Below are 17,905 nucleotides of genomic sequence, written 5' to 3'. Positions count from 1 at the left end.
AATCCACCTGCCTCTGCCCCCTAAGTGCTGGTATTAAAGGCGTGTGTCATCATGCCTGGCTAAGACCAATTCTTAAAGGACTGCTTGTGTCCCTTTTTTCTTTTTTTTTTTTTTTTTTGCATTCGCTCCTGTTAAAAATTAAGCAGGGCATGGTGGCACATGCCTTCCACTGAGAAGTAGAAGTAAGCAGATTTCTGAGTTAGAGGACAGTCTGGTTTTTATGTCCAGTCCCAGGCCAGGGAGGGCTTCATTGATAGATCTTGTTTCGATATTTAATTTCAGGTTGACGTATATAATAATGGGTTTATCATGGTATAGATTACCCTGTTCTCATCTGTTGCCTGCGACATTGTTCTTCGTGTGCCTACTCCATCTCCAGCTGGATCACTCCTCCCTGTTAGTGTCCATCTCTGCCTTCCTGGTGCAGGCCTTCCATCACCCGACTGCCCAGCACCATTAAGCTCTCTTCTCCCCTCCTAATCCTGTTTCTAGGTTCTTGACCTCCAAACACATCTACGTGAATACATACACAATTTTAAATCTAGGTCTCACATACAGGACAAAATACAGTATCTGTCTTTGGTTTTGCTCCTTTTAGAGATACTTGACTGTGTGAAGATCTACTTCTGGGCTCCATGTTTCTGTCAGTGATATATTTGTCCTTTTATTAATACCACCGTGTTGGTTAATGTGGCTTTAGAGTGAGCCTTGGCATCGGCTAGTGTAGCTGTGTTATTTTCCATTAGTGGTTATGTTGGCTCTAGCGTGTCTCTTGCTATTTTATGTAAACACCAGAATCATCTAAATCTGATAGCCACAAAACAACCTGCTGCAGTTTTGGCCGAGTGCACTAATTGGAGATCAAGTTGGGAAGCACTGACATCTTGATAGGTTTGAGCCTTCCTTCCCATGAGCATAAAGCTTTCTTCCTTTATTATTTTGTGAGTAGATGTATGTGTATGTGTGTGTATGTATATGTGTGTGTGTGTGTATGTGTGTGCGTGTGTGTGGATGCTCACCCTTGAATATATACGCGGAGGCCAGAGGCTGACATTAATCTTAAGTGATCTTTCTACCTTTTTGTTTGTTTGTGGGTTTATTTTTGGTTATTGTTTTGAGACAGTTTCTCTGTGTAGCCCTGGCTGGCCTCAAACTCAGAGAACTTCTCTCTGAAGTACTGTCTCCCAAGTACTGGGATTAAAGACATGCACCATCATGCCCGGTGATTTTCTTTCTTTCTTTTTTTTTTTTTTTTAAGATTTTATTTATTTATTATATGTAAGTACACTGTAGCTGTCTTCAGATCTCATTATGGGTGGTTGTGAACCACCATGTGGTTGCTGGGATTTGAACTCAGGACTTCCAGAAGAGCAGTCAGTGCTCTTAACCGCTGAGCCATCTCACCAGCCCCCTGGTGATTTTCTACCTTTAAAAAAATAAATAAAAGAATTTAAAATTTTCTTTGACAATTTCATACATGTAAGCCTTGCATCTTGATCATATGCACCCCCATCTCTCCCTTCCGTTCCTCCTAGGAACTCCCAACACATCCCTGTCTACCTTCATGGCCTCTCTGATTTTGTTAATAGCCCATTAGTGCTGCCTAGTGGAGTGCTTGCTGACTGATCTCGCTGACCTGATCTTGTTTGGTTCACCGTAGCACCAGTGAGTTCCTGGGCAGTGGTCAGGCCGTGGCAAAGAACAGCATTTCACAGCACTCCTCCTCACCCTCCGGCTGTCCCCTTCCTAGTCCCTGCCTTCTCTGACATTGCCTTTGTGGGAGGCGTGCGGGCGATTGATACAGACACCCCATTTAGGGCTGAACACCGAATAGACATGTGTAGTTTCAGCACTCTGACCACCACAGAGAGAAGTTCTCTGTCCAAAGTTGAGGACAGCACTATCTATGGAGATAAGCATTAATATTTAGAAGGCAGCTGGATAACATGTTATTTAGCAAAACAACAGTTGGTAGGTTCTTCTGGAGAGACTGACCTTCTGAGCCTTGTACTTTGGCCAGTTTAATGCTACCAGGTCTGAATTCCTTCCTGTAAGCCCATCTCAAATCTAATCTGAAAGCAGTTGGTTGCCCCCATAACCTTCATGCCACGATTGCTCCAGTGGGCACGTATTGCCTGGAAGGTCAGTACTGTAATCATGTGGTTGGCTGCAGGGATACCATTGATGTCTTTTCTGACAGTAGTCATTAAGGAGAGAGTAAGCCTTCGGGTCAGTTCCAGCTTGGTTTCTCTGTCTTACAACCCAGGACCGTTTTATCTTTAGCATTAGGGCCTACCATCTAGTTTTGGTGGAAAGCCAAGAACAGTAATAGCCTGTGTTGTTTCAGGAACTTCTGGAACCTTCCCAACCAGTAACTCAGGAAGGTGCCCCTCACTAGGTTCTGAGATCTTAATAGATTAACATGTTTCCTTCTAGAATAATGTTCTCCATGTAGGCTATCTGGGTTAAAAAATTTTTTTGTTTTTGAGACAAGGTCTTAGTACATAGTCCTGGAACTTGCTATATAGACTAGGCTGGCCTTGAACTCTCAGAGATCTTCCTGCCTCCACCTCGAAAGTCCTGGGAGTAAAGGCATGCACCACCAAACCCAATCTCTATTTTTTAAAGTTATGTTTTTAAATTGGCTTACAGAGTTGATGGGTTTTCAGGGATTTTTCACGCATCCTTAATTTTTTTTTAGTTAATCTGCTCCTCTCCTCTGTCACCACTCTGTATGGTGTAGGTAGAGGGCAGAAATATTGGGAGTTAAAGGTTTACCCTAATTTTATGACAGTTTCCCAGCTCACTGCGTCGTTTAGACTGGCTGGTCAGTGAGCCTCGGGTGTCTTCAGGGCTCTGCCCCTTGGGCACTACTGCTGAGATGACAGATGTGCGCACCACCATATCCAGCTTTTACATGGGTGTTGGGACTGGAAACTTGTGCTTGCACAGTGACCTTTTTGCCCACAGAGCCATCCCTCCAGCTTTATTTTAGAATTTTGAGACAGGGACCCCCACTACGCCTGGACCTTGTGATCTTCCTGCCTTGGCCTCCAAGTGCTGTGATTACAGGAACATACCAGAGATAGGTCCAGCTTCTGGTGTGTGTGTGTGTGTGTGTGTGTGTGTGTGTGTGTGTGTGTGTGTTGAAGGTGGGGTGCTGGGGACTTGACCTCACAAGGCGGGCGCCTGACTATTTCCCAAGCCCTCTTCTTTAATTTGTTCTTGGATTTTTTCCATCTGTTTTTTAGTTCTATAATAGCTTTCATATTTTGTTAGATTTGTACCTTAAATTTTCATTTAAAAGGGCTGATGAAATAAAGTAAGAAAAATACCTTCCAGGATTGTGTATGGCAAATAAAAGGACTGCTGTTGATTTGTACAGTGTTGGCAGCAGCTAGTTTGGTAAATGTTCAGTTTCTGTCGTTCCCACATTCCTATCACTGCAGTGTCTCAAATCATCCCCTCCATCAGGCTCTCAGTACTGAATGCCTACTGTGTGTCAGACAAAATTCCAGGACTCCCTAGATTCCAACAAATCCCTTTGACCTCATGGAGTTAACAGGTTAATGTGGGTAACAAAAAAACAAACAAAACATGTAGGCTGTAAGATATGAATGGGTATCGTGGAGAAAAAGAGGCAGGATCAGAGGCGTTGGGGCAGTGGAAGCAGGGTTTCAGGTTTTAACAGATGTCAGGGTCTCACCAAACAAATGACAGATGAAATAAGACTCAAAGGGATGGAAGTGTTACTTGCAGATATCTAAGACAGAGCATCAGTGATGTGCTAGGAGAGCAACAAGGTGAGGCCTGTGGCTGGAGTAGCTCAAGATTGAGAAGAGCAGCAGATGACGTCAGCAATGAGACGTATCCTTAGGGCCTCGCACACCATTATAAAAGGACCAACTTGTATTCCAGCCGAGATGGGAAGCTAATGGATTGTACAGGGACGAGGCATGATCTGACTAGGGTTTCAACAAGAGCTCTGTCAACTTTGGCCACTCTGTAGAGAAGGCGGGAGATGACAGGCAACCAACAGTAATTACCTATGTGAGGAAGGTGGACAGCTTCACTAGCAAAAGTGAGAGGAAGAAGTAACAGGCTCATGGGTGCTAGAGCAGTGGATTTCTAACCAGTGGGTTCTGGGGGTCAAATATCAGATATGCACATCAGATATTTACATTATGATTCATCACAGCAACATTACAAATATGAAGTAGCAACAGAATTGTTTAATGGTTGGGGGTGGTCACCACAATATAAGGAACTGTAGTAAGGGATCACCACATTAGGAAGGTTGAGAACTGCTGTCCTAGAGGATCTGTAGGTGGCCTTGGGCATCTTGAATCCCCTAATATTTTAATATACACTTTTTTTCATGAAAGCATTTTGGAGAGGAAGACGTTGGTCAAAGTCTTCAAGTAATTCTCTGAGCCAAATCAGGAGATACTAAGTCCCTTAGTGGTGAATAATCAGGATATCCCACCCTTGTTCTAGCTACCTAAAAGCACACAGTTAACTCCATTCTTCAGACCCTAGTCACACATTCTCCAGAGTATTGATCTTATTTGTTCCGGTCTCAGAGCTTCCACCACCACCATCCCCTTAATATGATTGTCCCTGGCTCCAGCTGAGCTCATCAAGATTGTTAAAGAGAAACAGGGTTAGAAAGATAGCTCAGCAGTTAAGAGCTCTTACTCGGGACGAGTTTAATTCTCAGCACCCACAAAGCAGCCTCACAAGTGCCTGTAACTCCAGCTGCTGGGGTCTGGTACCCTCTTCTAGCCTCTGCAGGCACCTGCACTCATACGCACATGCACACAGGTAAAATTAGGATCCTTTTGTTTGTTTCTGTTTTCTGAGACAGGGTTACTCTGTATAGCCCTGGCTGTCCTGGACCCACTTTGTAGACCAGGCTGGCCTCGAACTCACAGAGATCTGCCTGCTTCTGCCTCCCAAGTACTAGGATTAAAGGGATTTGCCAGTTTGCCTGGCTAAACACCAGATCTTAAAAAGAGAAACAACAGCAAAGACCCCAGAGAGATGTGTAGAGTGTGTCCATGCTGCTGCTCACTTGGAAGCCACAGACAGTGCTAGAACAAGCACTTCATGTCTTCCTGGAGAGGGCAGACACTTGGGAAGTTGGTTTGGTCTCAGTGGATTCAGTTTTTAATAAGTTCTGCCCTATGAATCACATAAATCTCAGCAGCAAGATCCGATCTTACACTTTGGTTTGCTTAATAGTTACACAGTTAAAAAAAGTTTTAAGGAAATATGGTAGAGGTGTTTGCCAGGATAAGTATTTAAAAGAGCTGCACGCAGGGATGTAATAGTAATTCAGCTCAGCTCTGTTCTTCACTGTCAACAGGCTGCAGAGGTTGTTTCTTCTTCCTCCTCTTCCTCTTCCTCCTCCTCCTCTTCCTCTTCCTCTTCTTCTTTTCTTCTTCTTCCTCCTCTTCCTCTTCCTCCTCCTCCTCTTCCTCTTCCTCTTCCTCTTCCTCTTCTTCTTTTCTTCTTCTTCTTCTTCTTCTTCTTCTTCTTCTTCTTCTTCTTCTTCTTCTTCTTCTTCTTCTTCTTCTTCTTCTTCCTCCTCCTCCTCCTCCTCCTTCTCCTCCTCCTTCTTCTTTCTCTTCTTCTTTTTCTTCCTCCTTCCCCTTCTTTCCATATTCAGAATGGGCTTTCCCTCCTCAGCTAAACCTCTCCAAAAATGCCCTCAAAGACATATGCAGATGAATAGTAAGATGGCTCAGTGAGTAAAAAATCACTTGCCATGTATGCCTGACAACCTGAATTGAACCACTAGAATCATAACAGGAGACAACAGACTCCCACAAATTGACCTCCACAAATGCTGTAGCTACCATGCATGTATCTGTACTCACATATGCAGCATGTACAGGCAAAATAATAATTAAAATTAAAGAATAAGAAACACCCTTTGGTAGATGAGTAAGAATGGCCACCATAGAATCATAGATTTGAATGCTTGGTCACCAGGGACTGGCACTATTTGAAAGGATGAGAGGTATGGGTCTTGTGGGAGGAAATATGTCATTGGGCTTGGGCTTTGAGGTTTCAAAAGACCCTACCAAGACCAGTATCACTCTTTGATAGTTGACAGAAAAGGAATACTCAGTGAATGCTTATTGTTAGTATCAAGTGCTTCTCATATGCGTGTGCAGGTATGTGTTGCTTTCATCTTTATAGTGATGATGAAACAGCCTAGTTTGACAGGTCTCTGTCAGGTTAATCACTGATTTCTGCCACTGCAGAACGGGCTGAAGGTCTTTACAGTGCTGTTCCCACATCCTGTGAAGAGCCAATGACTAGCCATCTCCTGGGCCAGGCTGGGCTACTGGGCAGCCCATTGTCTGCAGCATTGATATCTGATGCTACAGGTGCCACCAAGGTGTCCCCTAGCAAAGGATCCTCTAGAACTCTAATTTATTTTTATTTTATGTTCATTAGTGTTTTGCCTGCATTAATGTCTGAGGGTGTCAGAAGTCCTGGAACTGGAGTTAAAGATTAGTGTGAGCTGTCATGTGGTTGCTGGGACTTGAACCAAGTCCTCTGGAAGTGCAGCCAGTGCTCTTAACCTCTGAGCCACCTCTCCAGCCCCCTGGAACTCACTTCCAGAGCTCCCACTGAGATGTCAGGAGGCTCTAGTCCAGCAGACCCTGGGACTGGGTCTGTAGGTCAGTGGTAGTGTCTGGTTAGCCAGGCATGATGCACCGGGTTTGAGGCTCTGCACCATAAACAAAGCAAAACAGAAACTGCCTGTTTCACATTTTAAAACTTTGGTGTTAGTTAGTGCTTATGCTTTTAAACTTTTTGTTTGTTTGTTTGTTTTGGAGACAGGGTTTCATTTAGCCCAGGCTTTGCCTGGAACTCAAATAGCCAGAAGTGACTTGGACACCTAATCATTTTATCTCTACCTCCCATGTCTGGGATCATATGCCTAGCTTTGTACATTTGTGTGTGTAAACTTCTCCATATGCTTAAATTTCATAATTAAAATTTTCAAGAAATTACCCTCCCCCAAGGCACAAGGCCATGTTCATTAAGAACACTTCTTCAATAGCTTCTAGAACTAGAAGTAAAATTCCAAGGTATTTCCCTAATCAAGTATTAGGGTTTTTAAAGAGGAATCTACTATGTCCTTTGGATGGCTCTAGAAGCTGTGACCAGAGAAGCATCCTTAACTGCAAGAAAAATCCAGATGAAGAGAGCATTCCATTTTCTCAGTATTACTGTCTTCTGAGTAAGGACAAAAATTGTAGTTTTGCCCTCTTCTTTATCACACTGGAATTCTGGTTTTGAATAGGAGTTTAAACTCAAGGTGGTGTATAAAGTTACTCGAATCTAACCCCAACAGATAAGCAGCCCTACCTCACACGCTTCTTTCCATGTCCCTGAAGGTTTTATTTCCTGAGAAGTCTACATCTCGCCTGTCTTGGTCTGCTTTTCTCTCCTTCCCCATTTTAAATCTCCTCTTTGCCCACCCCTTGTCACACTCACACCTCTAACACACACACATTCAATTTCATTACATTACTGGTTTGTAGGATGTTTTCCTGTCCCCTTCTGTCTTCAGTAGGGCTCATTTGAGGAAGCTTGTAAGGACTATTTACCAACCCCTTAAGGGCCTGTAGTCTTATTAAGGGTTTGGCCTTTTCTTTCTCAGTGTCATGGAAACATAATGAGGGATTTTGAGTAACAATTGAACATTTAAAAAGGATTATTATACTTTGTTAAAAGATAGTGGCTGGGCAACAGGAGAGAGGCAACATGGACTAAGAGACATTAGTGGCTAGAACCAAGACAGAAGTAGAGATTCTGGGCATATTTTAGAGGTGAAACAGGACCTAATGCCCTAGACTTGGAAGTGAGGAAAGGGCATGGGTCACTCCCAGGGGCTGCCTTAACTCCTGGATAGGTTCTGAGCTCCACGTGAGAACAGTTTTAAGAAAGAGTGAAAGCTATTTGAAATTCATTAAGTTTAGAGCACTTATTAAAACTTCTAATGCAGTGTTAGGCAGGTAGGTACAGAAGCTAAGATGTCAACCTACAAATGGAAATCTACTTCTTGAGGACTTAGACAACAGTGGCTTTTATTAGCTCATCTAACCCAGACATGGTTTGCTAGTGTGATCAGGACTTTGTCTCAACATCTCTGCAATGCTTTTAGCTCTGCCCTGGCTGTAGTTGAAGTCCTAGAAGAGAAAGGTTGTCAAGGTTGGTATAAACCTGGAACCTTCGGTACAGAGGTGATTATTTAAAGCCACATGACTAGATGAGGTCAGCTGATGGTAGAAATGAAGTAGAAACACAATGCAGACACAGCAAAATGTACAAGAAAAATAGACTCAGTGAATCCTGATTTTTGTTCCTTTTGAAACCTAAACCTATTCCTGGCATAACGGATGTTTAAAAAGGCAACTGATGTCCACCCAACCATCATTCCCACTGATAAACTTAATATTCTGCATATTGCCAAGTTGCTAGCTAATTGGTGCTTCTCTGACAGAAAATTTTTCTAATCTATATTTAGAATGATTCATAGATTCTCACTGCATCCTCATGAGGATTATGTATTTTCATTTGATATTTGAGTAAACTGAAGTTTAGAGAGGTGACTCAGCTCAGATCATTAACTACTGAAAGGTGGAACAGGCTCAGGATCCCGTTCTCTATCTCAAAAAACTACAGCACAAAAATAAAATAGAAATTGTATTTTAAATTTTCTAGTAACCATTTTTAAAAGAAACAGGTGAAGTAATGTTTTAGATACTCTGCTATATCCAAAATATTAATATTTCAGTGATAAAGACTACTGAATGCTTTTGTGTACAGTTTTGAAATCATAAGTTTATCTAACAGCATATATATATTGAGTGTTCAATAGGCATCAGCACAGATCTAAAAGTTACATAGGTTAAAAAAAAACATGCAGAGGAAGTAGTGAGCAGAAGGTTCATTAACTACTGGCAGCAGGGGAGGTTAGGAATGGTTAGGTGTGGCTTATCATTGAACATGTCATGATATAAGTAAGATTTGCTTTTATTTGTGTGTGTATGTGTGTGCACACACGCATCCACAAAGACCAGAGAGACAGCAGTGGGCCACCCAACATGTGTGCTAGAAAACAAACTCAGGTCCTTTAGAAGAGCAACAAGTGCTCTTAACAATTCAGCCATCCATGCCCTTCGGTTCACATTTTATTAAATGATTCTTCTAAAGCCACAAGGAATGTTAGGTGTGTTCATGCACATGAACTACCACGACCTTTTAAGAGGACCAAGAATCTCAAAATCTGATTCAGTCGTCCTTATTAAGGGTAGGAGAGTAGGACCCATGATTATATCCAATGTTCAGTGAGTCCTTGTTAAGTTTGAGATCGAGGGAACAGCTATGGGAGCGAGCAGTTCCGCAAACTTCAGAGATCATTACAGGCTCTGAGCAGAGACGGGTTTGATGTTCAAATGTGCTGTTCCCTATTTAAAACAGTCCAGTCCACCCTAACTTGGAAGAAAAAGAATGCTAACCCAACTGGCCTTCAAATGTACATTTGTCCAGTGCCTTACAGTTATGAAATGCTTCCACATGTGTTTCACTTATGATGGTAATAGCTGCCTTTTTGGCACTTGCAGGGGAAAAGATATAAAATTTAGACCTAAAACCTTTAACAGTAGCAAACACCAGATTGTGAGCTGCCATATGGATGCTGGGAATTGAACCTGAATCCTCAGGAAGAGCAATCAGTGCTCTTTAACCTCCGAGCCATCTCTCCAGCCCAGGATTTTCTTTTGGTATGAATACCAAGAAGACATTGTCTGACTTGGTATGTGCCACACATGATTAATAATCTTGCTCCTTATGACACAAAGTCTGAATTCTTAACTGTCAACTGATTAGCTATTTCAGTTTGAAAATCACAAAAAGGGTGCACCTGCCTCAGATGTCTGATCCCCACACTGAGAATTTTCAGTCATTTCAGCATGCAAGAATGAGGGTGTGCCAAAAGGTGAGTAATGATCTCAGGAGCACTTTCAGTACAAATACAAAGCTGGGCATTGTGGGTCATATCTGTAATCCTAACACTAGGAAAAGCAGAGGGCAGAATTGTTATTTTAGGGCCATACATTTGACAATAAGACTCTATCACAATGGTGTGTAAGTTCCAGAGGATCTGACACCCTTCCACAGACATATATGTAGGTAAAATACCAATGCACATGAAATAAATCATTTAAAAAAAAAATCCTTTGACATCCTATTCCTGTCCCTTCTCCATTTTTTTCTACTTCTAGTCACTAAATGTTAGCTCTTCCTGAGAAATTGCTATTCCCCACCCTCTTAGTTCATAATTAATCAGTCGCTTTACTTTTGAAGTGTTGTCTACATAATTTCCCAGTTCCTTGTCCTAGACTCCTTCCATACCATATACTACAACTAGAGTAACACCGAATTGTCACAGAATTCTTCAGTTTAAAAACAAAAACAAAAATCCTCCATCTATTTCCACATTGCCTGTAAAAACAATTCTTTAGAATTAAAGGATTTTTTTTTTTTCCTTCATTTTAGACAAGGTCTCACTATAGTCCAGGTTCCATCTCTCTCAGCTTTCTAAAAGCTTCGATGTCAGGGGTGAGGCACCGCATCCAGTTTTCAAGGCTTTCAGGCCTTTCCTTCTTGGTGGTTTTCCTTATAAAACCTGAACTAGAATGGGTTAATATACGTAAAGTACTTAGAATCCTGTCTAGCCTAGGCTTAGAACAGTATGTCTTAGCTATTATAGTAAATTGGAAGATGCTGTATATAAAACACTACCACTTATTTTCCTTTCTGAACACCTCATCCTCCAAAGCAAGAAGTACTTTAAATTATCAATAACTAGAATAAGGTAACTGGCATTGCTTTGCTAGCAATTTACATATCTTCCTTCCATTGAAAGAACCTGTAAACACAAGCCTGATTCATTACAAAAATAAAATTTCCGACTCAATGGGGTAATATTTCCTTCATTCAAAAACTGGCTTGGTGGTGGGAGAATACTTGACTAGCATTCCCATAGCCCTGATCTGTTTGGCACCACTTGGAGACAGGGAGTACAGCAACTACAGAACATGTTCAAGGAAAACAAAGCCTGAAAAAATATATAAATAGGTTTTACACTTAGGGCAGCTGCATCTCCAACCCGGGCATATAGTAGAATAACCTGGGAATATCCAAGAATATTGTCATCTGGATCCCATTTAGATTATGGAATCTTATGGTCAAAACCTCTTTAAGTTGGGGCTCAGGTACTAAAGCTTCATATTTGATATTCCATGAACAATCAAAAGTTTCACAGGTGATACTGATGTACAACTTAGCAATCATTGGTCTTGTCAAAAGAAACACTGTGCTTGAGTCTGGACATTTGTATGCTTTTGAAGAAAGAATACTCATCCACTGCTTTATGAAGAATATGTGTTTATGAGTGGCCTTCCCAAACAACCTTCCCAAAGCTCCAACCCTTGGAGTTTAAGGCTTGAAAATATATATGTACATCAAGGTCATATAAACATGTGGTTTTTTTTTTTTTATCTGACTTCTATAAGGTTCAAAACAGAGTGACTTGTATAAATATATACTTAGCTATGTGCAATATTTACAACTTAGATTTTACAACTGAAAAACCACATTGAACCTGTAAAGATGAAAAAGTTGGCAATTTGTGGTTATAATTTCAAAAATGTCAAAAACAGTTTACCCCAAACATTTTATAATAAATAGCACCGCACGCAGTACCATCCCCAAAGTATTCCTGCACACTGGCTTACTTTATCCCAACAATTAGGGGTATCCAAGAACAGAGGAACCCTAGAACTTGGACACAGCACTTTTTAAGGGACAGCAGGGACTGATGGAAAGCTTGGGTCTTCAAAACCTTACAGCAAAGCCCCCTTTACCCTCCAGTCCTGAGACAGCAAATCCTGTAATTCTCCCTCGTCATCGCTGTCCACATTCTCCTCTTCCTTTTTCTGAAGTTCTTTTATGGTCAAAACCTCTTTAAGTTTGTTTTTTATTTCATCCTGGCGATTCCGAAGTTTTTCCACTCGACGGTAACACTCTATCTGCTCATCAATCTCTCCAATCTGCCGGTCCAACCGTCCCTCCTCATCCTCTTCAGCAACGATCGCTTCAGAGATAGTGTTGACTTGCCTCATAGCCTTTTGAAACTCGTCCCACTCTTTGTCCATCTGATCCTTTGGGGCATCAACCTTCCGGACCTTTGCATCTACCTCAGGGTCGTCGAAGAACCCTTCTGGTAATGCTTCGGCGGTGTTCTCTCTTCTTTCCACCACTTTTTCGTGTATTTCTGCTTTCTCGATGGACCCTGAATGAGGAACTAAGGGGGCCTTGGGAGGATTTGTATTAAAGGGGTCGTTTGGCAGCACACTGCTTGATGTCTCCCTCGGAGAGGCAAGCGAGTGTTCTCTGCCCTGAGCATCCGGAAGATGCTTGCTGCTGTCCCTTCTTTCTTCTCCACCTCCCTCTTCCTCCTCCTCTTCCTCATCGTCATAATCAGGGAGTAAACCGAGTCCAGGTTTACTGGGGGCCGCCCTAGCAGCATCTTTTCCTGCTTTCTCAAAGTTGGCGGACGAGGCTGAGGTGGAGGGCTGTACCTGAGGTCCCACGGAGGCCTTGGCTTTCTTGGCGTCTTGGCTCTCCACATCCGTCGCTCTCCTCTTGGTGGGCTGCGGTGCAGTGCCGGTCGACGGGCCCTGGGTTGCTCCTTTGGCGCCTTTCAGCTCCGCTACTCTCTCCCGGTGCTGCTTCCCCAGAACATGGGTCTGCCACAGGAGCTCGCTCTTGACCGCGGTGTTACACAGCGCGCAGCTCAGCTGCCCCAGACGGTTGTACTTGGCGAATGGAGATTCTATCCTCTTCCGGTTGGTGCTCAGGCGCTGCTTCTCCCTCATCAAGCGCCTCAGTTCTTCCTGATTCACCACTCGCTTCCCGGCCGGAGTCCGAGTAGAGGTGGAGGACGCCATGTTTGCGCCCAGGACTCAGGCGAGTCTAGCTTCCGAGGCGTGATAGCGTCACTTCCTGTTATGGCGCCGATTGGACCACACTCAGGAGTGTGGGCGTGGCGCCAGGGTTCGGAGTCGCCAAGTTTGGGGCTGGACCGTTGAACCATGGCTGCGATCAAAATCGCCAACCCTGGCGCTGAAGTGACCCGGAGCCAAGCGGCCTTAGCTGTGAACATCTGTGCCGCCCGTGGCCTGCAGGATGTGCTGCGTCCCACCTTGGGTCCTAAGGGCTCGCTAAAAATGTGAGATGCCGCTAGGGTGTGCGGGGTGTCGCGGCTCCCTCTGATGCTGATCAGTGAAAACCTGTGAGCAATGCTGCGGCACTTAGACACCCGGTTTCCTCTCTCTCACTCCTGCCCTTAGGGTTCTCTAGCCGAGGAAGAGAGCGCCTCCCCGAAGAAAAGACTCCGTCAATAGAAACTGTTAGCCTTGTGCGCGCGCTCAGCAGACGTTAGGCTGCAGCTCGGCCGCAGGCAGTATTGTTTTGACGTGGTGGAGTGGTACTGGCTTTGGAGCTAGGCAGGCATAGGTTCAAATTCAAGTTCCATTATCTTCCAGCAGTTGGTACTGAGTCAAGTTCTTGCGACTCTCCGCACCTACAGTTCTTCATGCTTAGTCATCCATTTGGACATATGTTTATTTAGCACCATTGTTTTACGAAGGAAGAAAAGAGTAGGGGAGATCAAAAGGTCTCTTGGGAAAGTGACACCCTGAGAGGAATGAGCAAAGTAGCGTTAATAATAAACTGGTCCACTTAACACTAGATGTTGGAAAAACAGATGAGGTAGTTTCCTAAAAAAAAAAAAAAAAAACATTTATATTTATATGTGGACATCTGTCTTGAGTTCATGTGCATCAGGTGTGTGCAGATGCCCCCAGAGGTCAGAGGGTGACACATCCCTAGAACTCGAGTTATAGGCAGTTGTAAGCCATCTGTTATCAATGCTGGAGACCAAGCTCAGATCCTCTTCAAAAACAATAAGTGCTTGTTAACTGCTGAGCCATCTCTCTAGCCCTTGAGATGGTATCTATTCTTAAAGTGACACGGCAGTGACAGGTATGTCAATTATATATAGATGCAGATGGTTTTACAGAGGAAAGGGCCCAGTTACCGATGACTGAAGGAAAAGCCTCTCAGATATCAGGGGATGTTTGATCAGAGTTGTAGAAGAATGAGTGACAGGAATCAAGGCCTTCCAGTGGTGTAAATCCATCAGAAATAAACATTTTAATGCATTAAGGGAACTGAAAGACCTACTGTGGGAATAATGGTCGATGGAACAGGAGAGTTTGGAAAAGGCCAAATATCTTACTGCTAAATTACCTGGCCTTTTATCTTGAAGATGGTAGAGAATGTAACATCTTTGAAGGATTGGTGGTCAGGAAACTGAATCCCATTGCCTTTTAGAAAGACGTAGCATGGAGAGTTGATTCAAATTAGGAGACAAGATGCTGTTTAAGCAGTCTAGGAAGATAACAATAAAATTGGAGAGAAAGGTCCAAAGGCACTTTAATTGTGGAATTGACAGAGCTTGGTGATTTAATAAATGCAAGGCACTTAGACAACTAAATTCAGTTAAAAAAGATAAAAACCAACAGAAATTTGTAGATTTGTACTGTTTCATACTTTTAAAAAAATATATATTTATTTTTATCATGTGTACAATGTTCTACTTGCATGTATGCCTACATGCCAGAAGAGGGCACCAGATCTCATTATAGATGTTTGTGAGCCACCATGTGGTTGCTAGGAATTGAACTCAGGTCCTATGGAAGAGCAGCCAGTGCTCCTAACCTCTGAGCCATCTCTCCAGCCCTGTTTTATACTTTTCATTAGCCAATGTGTATAACTCATCAGCTCGTGTTTAAACCATAAATGCTCCGTTTGGTCATCTGGGAGAACTAATCCCATGAGATGCAAGTGGCAGTCACTACCACATGTCACCCCATGGCTCAGCGTAGTGTTTCCAAGCCCACATGTCACCCCATGGCTCAGTGTAGTGTTTCCAAGCCCACATATCACCCCATGGCTCAGTGTAGCATTTCCAAGCCCAGTCATCTATTTTACAGCAAGAACTCAGGAGTGTTTGTTGATTCTTGGCTTGTATAGTTAAGTACCATTGTTCTTTTTACAGGCTCGTTTCTGGGGCAGGTGACATTAAACTCACCAAAGATGGCAATGTACTGCTTCATGAGATGGTGAGCTAAGGCTCTTTTTTATTTTCTTTTCTCAGACAGGATCTGCCTATGTAGCCCTGGCTGGCCACAAATTCAAAATTTCTCCTCCCCTTCTTGCCTGCCTCAGCTTCCTGAGTATTGGATTCAGGTACTGGCTTTGATAAATTGTGGCACATGGGCTGGGAAATGCAGCTCAGGGGTAGAGCACTTCCCTAGCATGTGCAAGACTCTAGGTTTGACATTGGGATGGGGGAGGTACACTCTGAAAGTTTGTTTGTTTGTTTATTACAGGCTGAAGCAATGACTTTGTGATTAAGAACTGTTTTTCCAGAGAACTTGGGCTCAATTTCCAGAACCCATATGGGAGGTCACAACTCTGTACTCCAGTTCCTCACATAAGCATACATGCAGGCAAAACACCAATGCACATAAATTAAAGAAAAAAAATTATTTTAGCTGGGTTTGATGGTATATGCCTTTAAACCCAGCACTCCAGAGGCAGAGACAGGCAGATATCTAAGTTTGGGACTATCCTGATCAACTTCCAGGACAGCCAGGGCTACACAGAGAAACCTTGTCTTGAAAAAAAAAATTTTTTTTTTTTTTTGCAATGCTAGAGATTGAGCGTTAAGCTCACATATATTGAACAAGTGCTCTTTACCACTAAGTTACACCTTCAACCTTACTCTCTCTGTCTCTCTGTCTGTCTGTTTGTCTGTCGGTCTGTCTGTCTGTCTGTCTGTCTCTCTCTCTCTCTCTATCTATATATATATATATGTATATATATATATGATAATTTTATTTGTTTATTTATTTCACGTACATGGGTATACTGTTGCTGTCTTCAGACACACCAGAAGAGGGCATCGGATCCCATTATAGATGGTTGTGAGCCACCATGTGGTTACTGAGAATTGAACTCAGGACCTCTGGAAGAGCAGTCAGTGCTCTTAGCCACTGAGCCATCTCTCCAGCCTACAATTTATATTTTTAAGGATTTTATTGATTTTAAATTGTATATGTATGAGGGTCTATCTTTATGAATGTATGCCACATGTATGCTGGTACCTGCAGAGTCCAGAAAAGCGTGTCAGATTCCCTGGAGCTGGGCTTAAGGCAATTGTGAGCCACCTCTGGGTGCTGGGAACCAAACTCCACTTCCTGGAAGAGCAGAACATACTCTTAATGACTAAGCTATCCCTCTAACCCAACTTTTTCTTTCTTTCTTTCTTTTTTTTTAATTAAAGGCCTACCCCAAGACCACCTGACCACAATTTGTATTTTTAAGGCTGCCAGCTAAATACTGCAGTCTTGAGATAAGGCTCTTGTATTAACCCTCAGCAGAATGATTTTTGCAGTTTTCAAGTGTCTATAGATTCTGATAGCTTAGGGAGACTTACAAATTAATAACATCTTTTCCAGAGCACTTCATTATAGTCTCTGTAATCATGCAAAAAGAAAAAGTCCTCTGCGGTGTTCATAAATATATTCCTCTTAGAGATAGAAGGGCTTAATCTCTTCTTGGAAATGTCATTGCATTTTGAAGCAAAGACTTTCATACAATGTTCAAACCTCATTAATTCTCAACTTTAAAACTTTGGATTTGACATTTACTAAATGTTGATAATGCAGACCTTGTAAGTGTGCAGCATGACGTTTGTTTGTTAATTTTACTATTGTTCCTTGGGCTGTCTTGGATTTTGTGGCCTTCAGCATCATAGTTTCTGTGTTTTTAAATTTGCTGTTTACCTTTTCCAGCAAATTCAACACCCAACGGCTTCCATCATAGCAAAAGTGGCGGCAGCCCAAGACCATGTCACAGGGGATGGCACTACCTCAAACGTCCTGATCATTGGAGAGTTGCTAAAGCAAGCTGATCTTTACATTTCTGAGGTATTAAACTTTCACACAAAGCAAGTTTTTTTAAATTTAATTTTAGAGAATGAGAACTAATTTTAATTAAAATAACCTTAGGCAGTTGTAAATGGAAAGTGCTTTTTATTTTTTGTCAAAGTAATGGCTTTTATTGCAATTATATACTTTTAAAAATATAAAATATTTAATGATATATAGAAAGGTTAAAGAGAAAGCTCCTGTGTACCCATGAATTCTGCTTAGAAAAGAAAATGTAACTAATAAAAGTTGAAACAAAGTGTTGTTCCTTTAAAAATAATGGGAAAAGTGATTGGAGGGGTTTCACTGTGTCTTTTTTCCTTTCTTTTCTTAAGATTTATTTATTTATTTTATGTATGTGAGTAAGATGTTGCTGTCCTGTCTTCAGACACACCAGAAGATGGCATCTGATCCCATTACAGATGGTTGTGAGCCACCATGTGGTTGCTGGGAATTGAACTCAGGACCTCTGAAAGAGCAGTCAGTGCTCTTAAACCCTAGCCATCTCTCCAGCCCCACTTTGTGGGTTTTCCTAGTCCCTGTTTCCTAAAGCACTTAGCTGAATCCTCTCTTCATCAGCCTGTGAAGCCATCATTCACATTTCTTTGTACTGTTGTTTAATTGTATTCTTGTCTGGACATTATCTATGTCTTTTCTATAATTATTTGAGTTTTCTGTCTTCCTCAGAGACTATCTAGGAAACATAACTTGGTTGAAGTGGAGATTCTGGCTTCTTTGTGTTCGAGAATTATCTA

At 42.3% G+C, this 17,905-nt stretch overlaps 2 protein-coding genes across 5 annotated transcripts in view; one reads left to right on the top strand and one right to left on the bottom strand.

Annotated features, from left to right (window-relative positions):
- Positions 1-11,458: 11,458 nt before the first annotated feature.
- Znf830 (zinc finger protein 830) lies at positions 11,459-13,061 on the bottom strand. The gene has a single exon (XM_021213297.1). The coding sequence runs from the start codon at positions 13,038-13,040 to the stop codon at positions 11,934-11,936; it is 1,107 nt and encodes a 368-aa protein (XP_021068956.1). The 5' UTR covers positions 13,041-13,061; the 3' UTR covers positions 11,459-11,933.
- Positions 13,062-13,090: 29 nt separating this feature from the next.
- Cct6b (chaperonin containing TCP1 subunit 6B) overlaps positions 13,091-17,905 on the top strand; it is a 40,977-nt gene continuing 36,162 nt past the window's right edge. The window contains exons 1-3 of one of the 4 annotated variants that reach the window (XM_021213280.1): positions 13,091-13,321; positions 15,215-15,278; positions 17,016-17,150. In XM_021213280.1, the coding sequence (XP_021068939.1) occupies positions 13,185-13,321; positions 15,215-15,278; positions 17,016-17,150 (336 nt within the window). In that variant the 5' untranslated portion in view covers positions 13,091-13,184. Of the gene's footprint in view, positions 13,385-15,214; positions 15,279-17,015; positions 17,151-17,905 lie in introns of all 4 variants that reach the window. The other 3 variants (XM_021213281.1, XM_029546335.1, XM_029546337.1) reach the window with 3 other exon arrangements.

The sequence above is a fragment of the Mus pahari genome, chromosome 14 (assembly GCF_900095145.1).
Source record: "Mus pahari chromosome 14, PAHARI_EIJ_v1.1, whole genome shotgun sequence".
NCBI classification, from domain to species: Eukaryota; Metazoa; Chordata; class Mammalia; order Rodentia; family Muridae; genus Mus; species Mus pahari.
This window is presented reverse-complemented; position numbering and strand designations above follow the sequence as displayed.

Excerpts from the sequence above, each read along its gene's own strand:
- Znf830 (XM_021213297.1), bottom strand. The coding sequence starts at position 13,040 with ATGGCGTCCTCCACCTCTACTCGGACTCCGGCCGGGAAGCGAGTGGTG.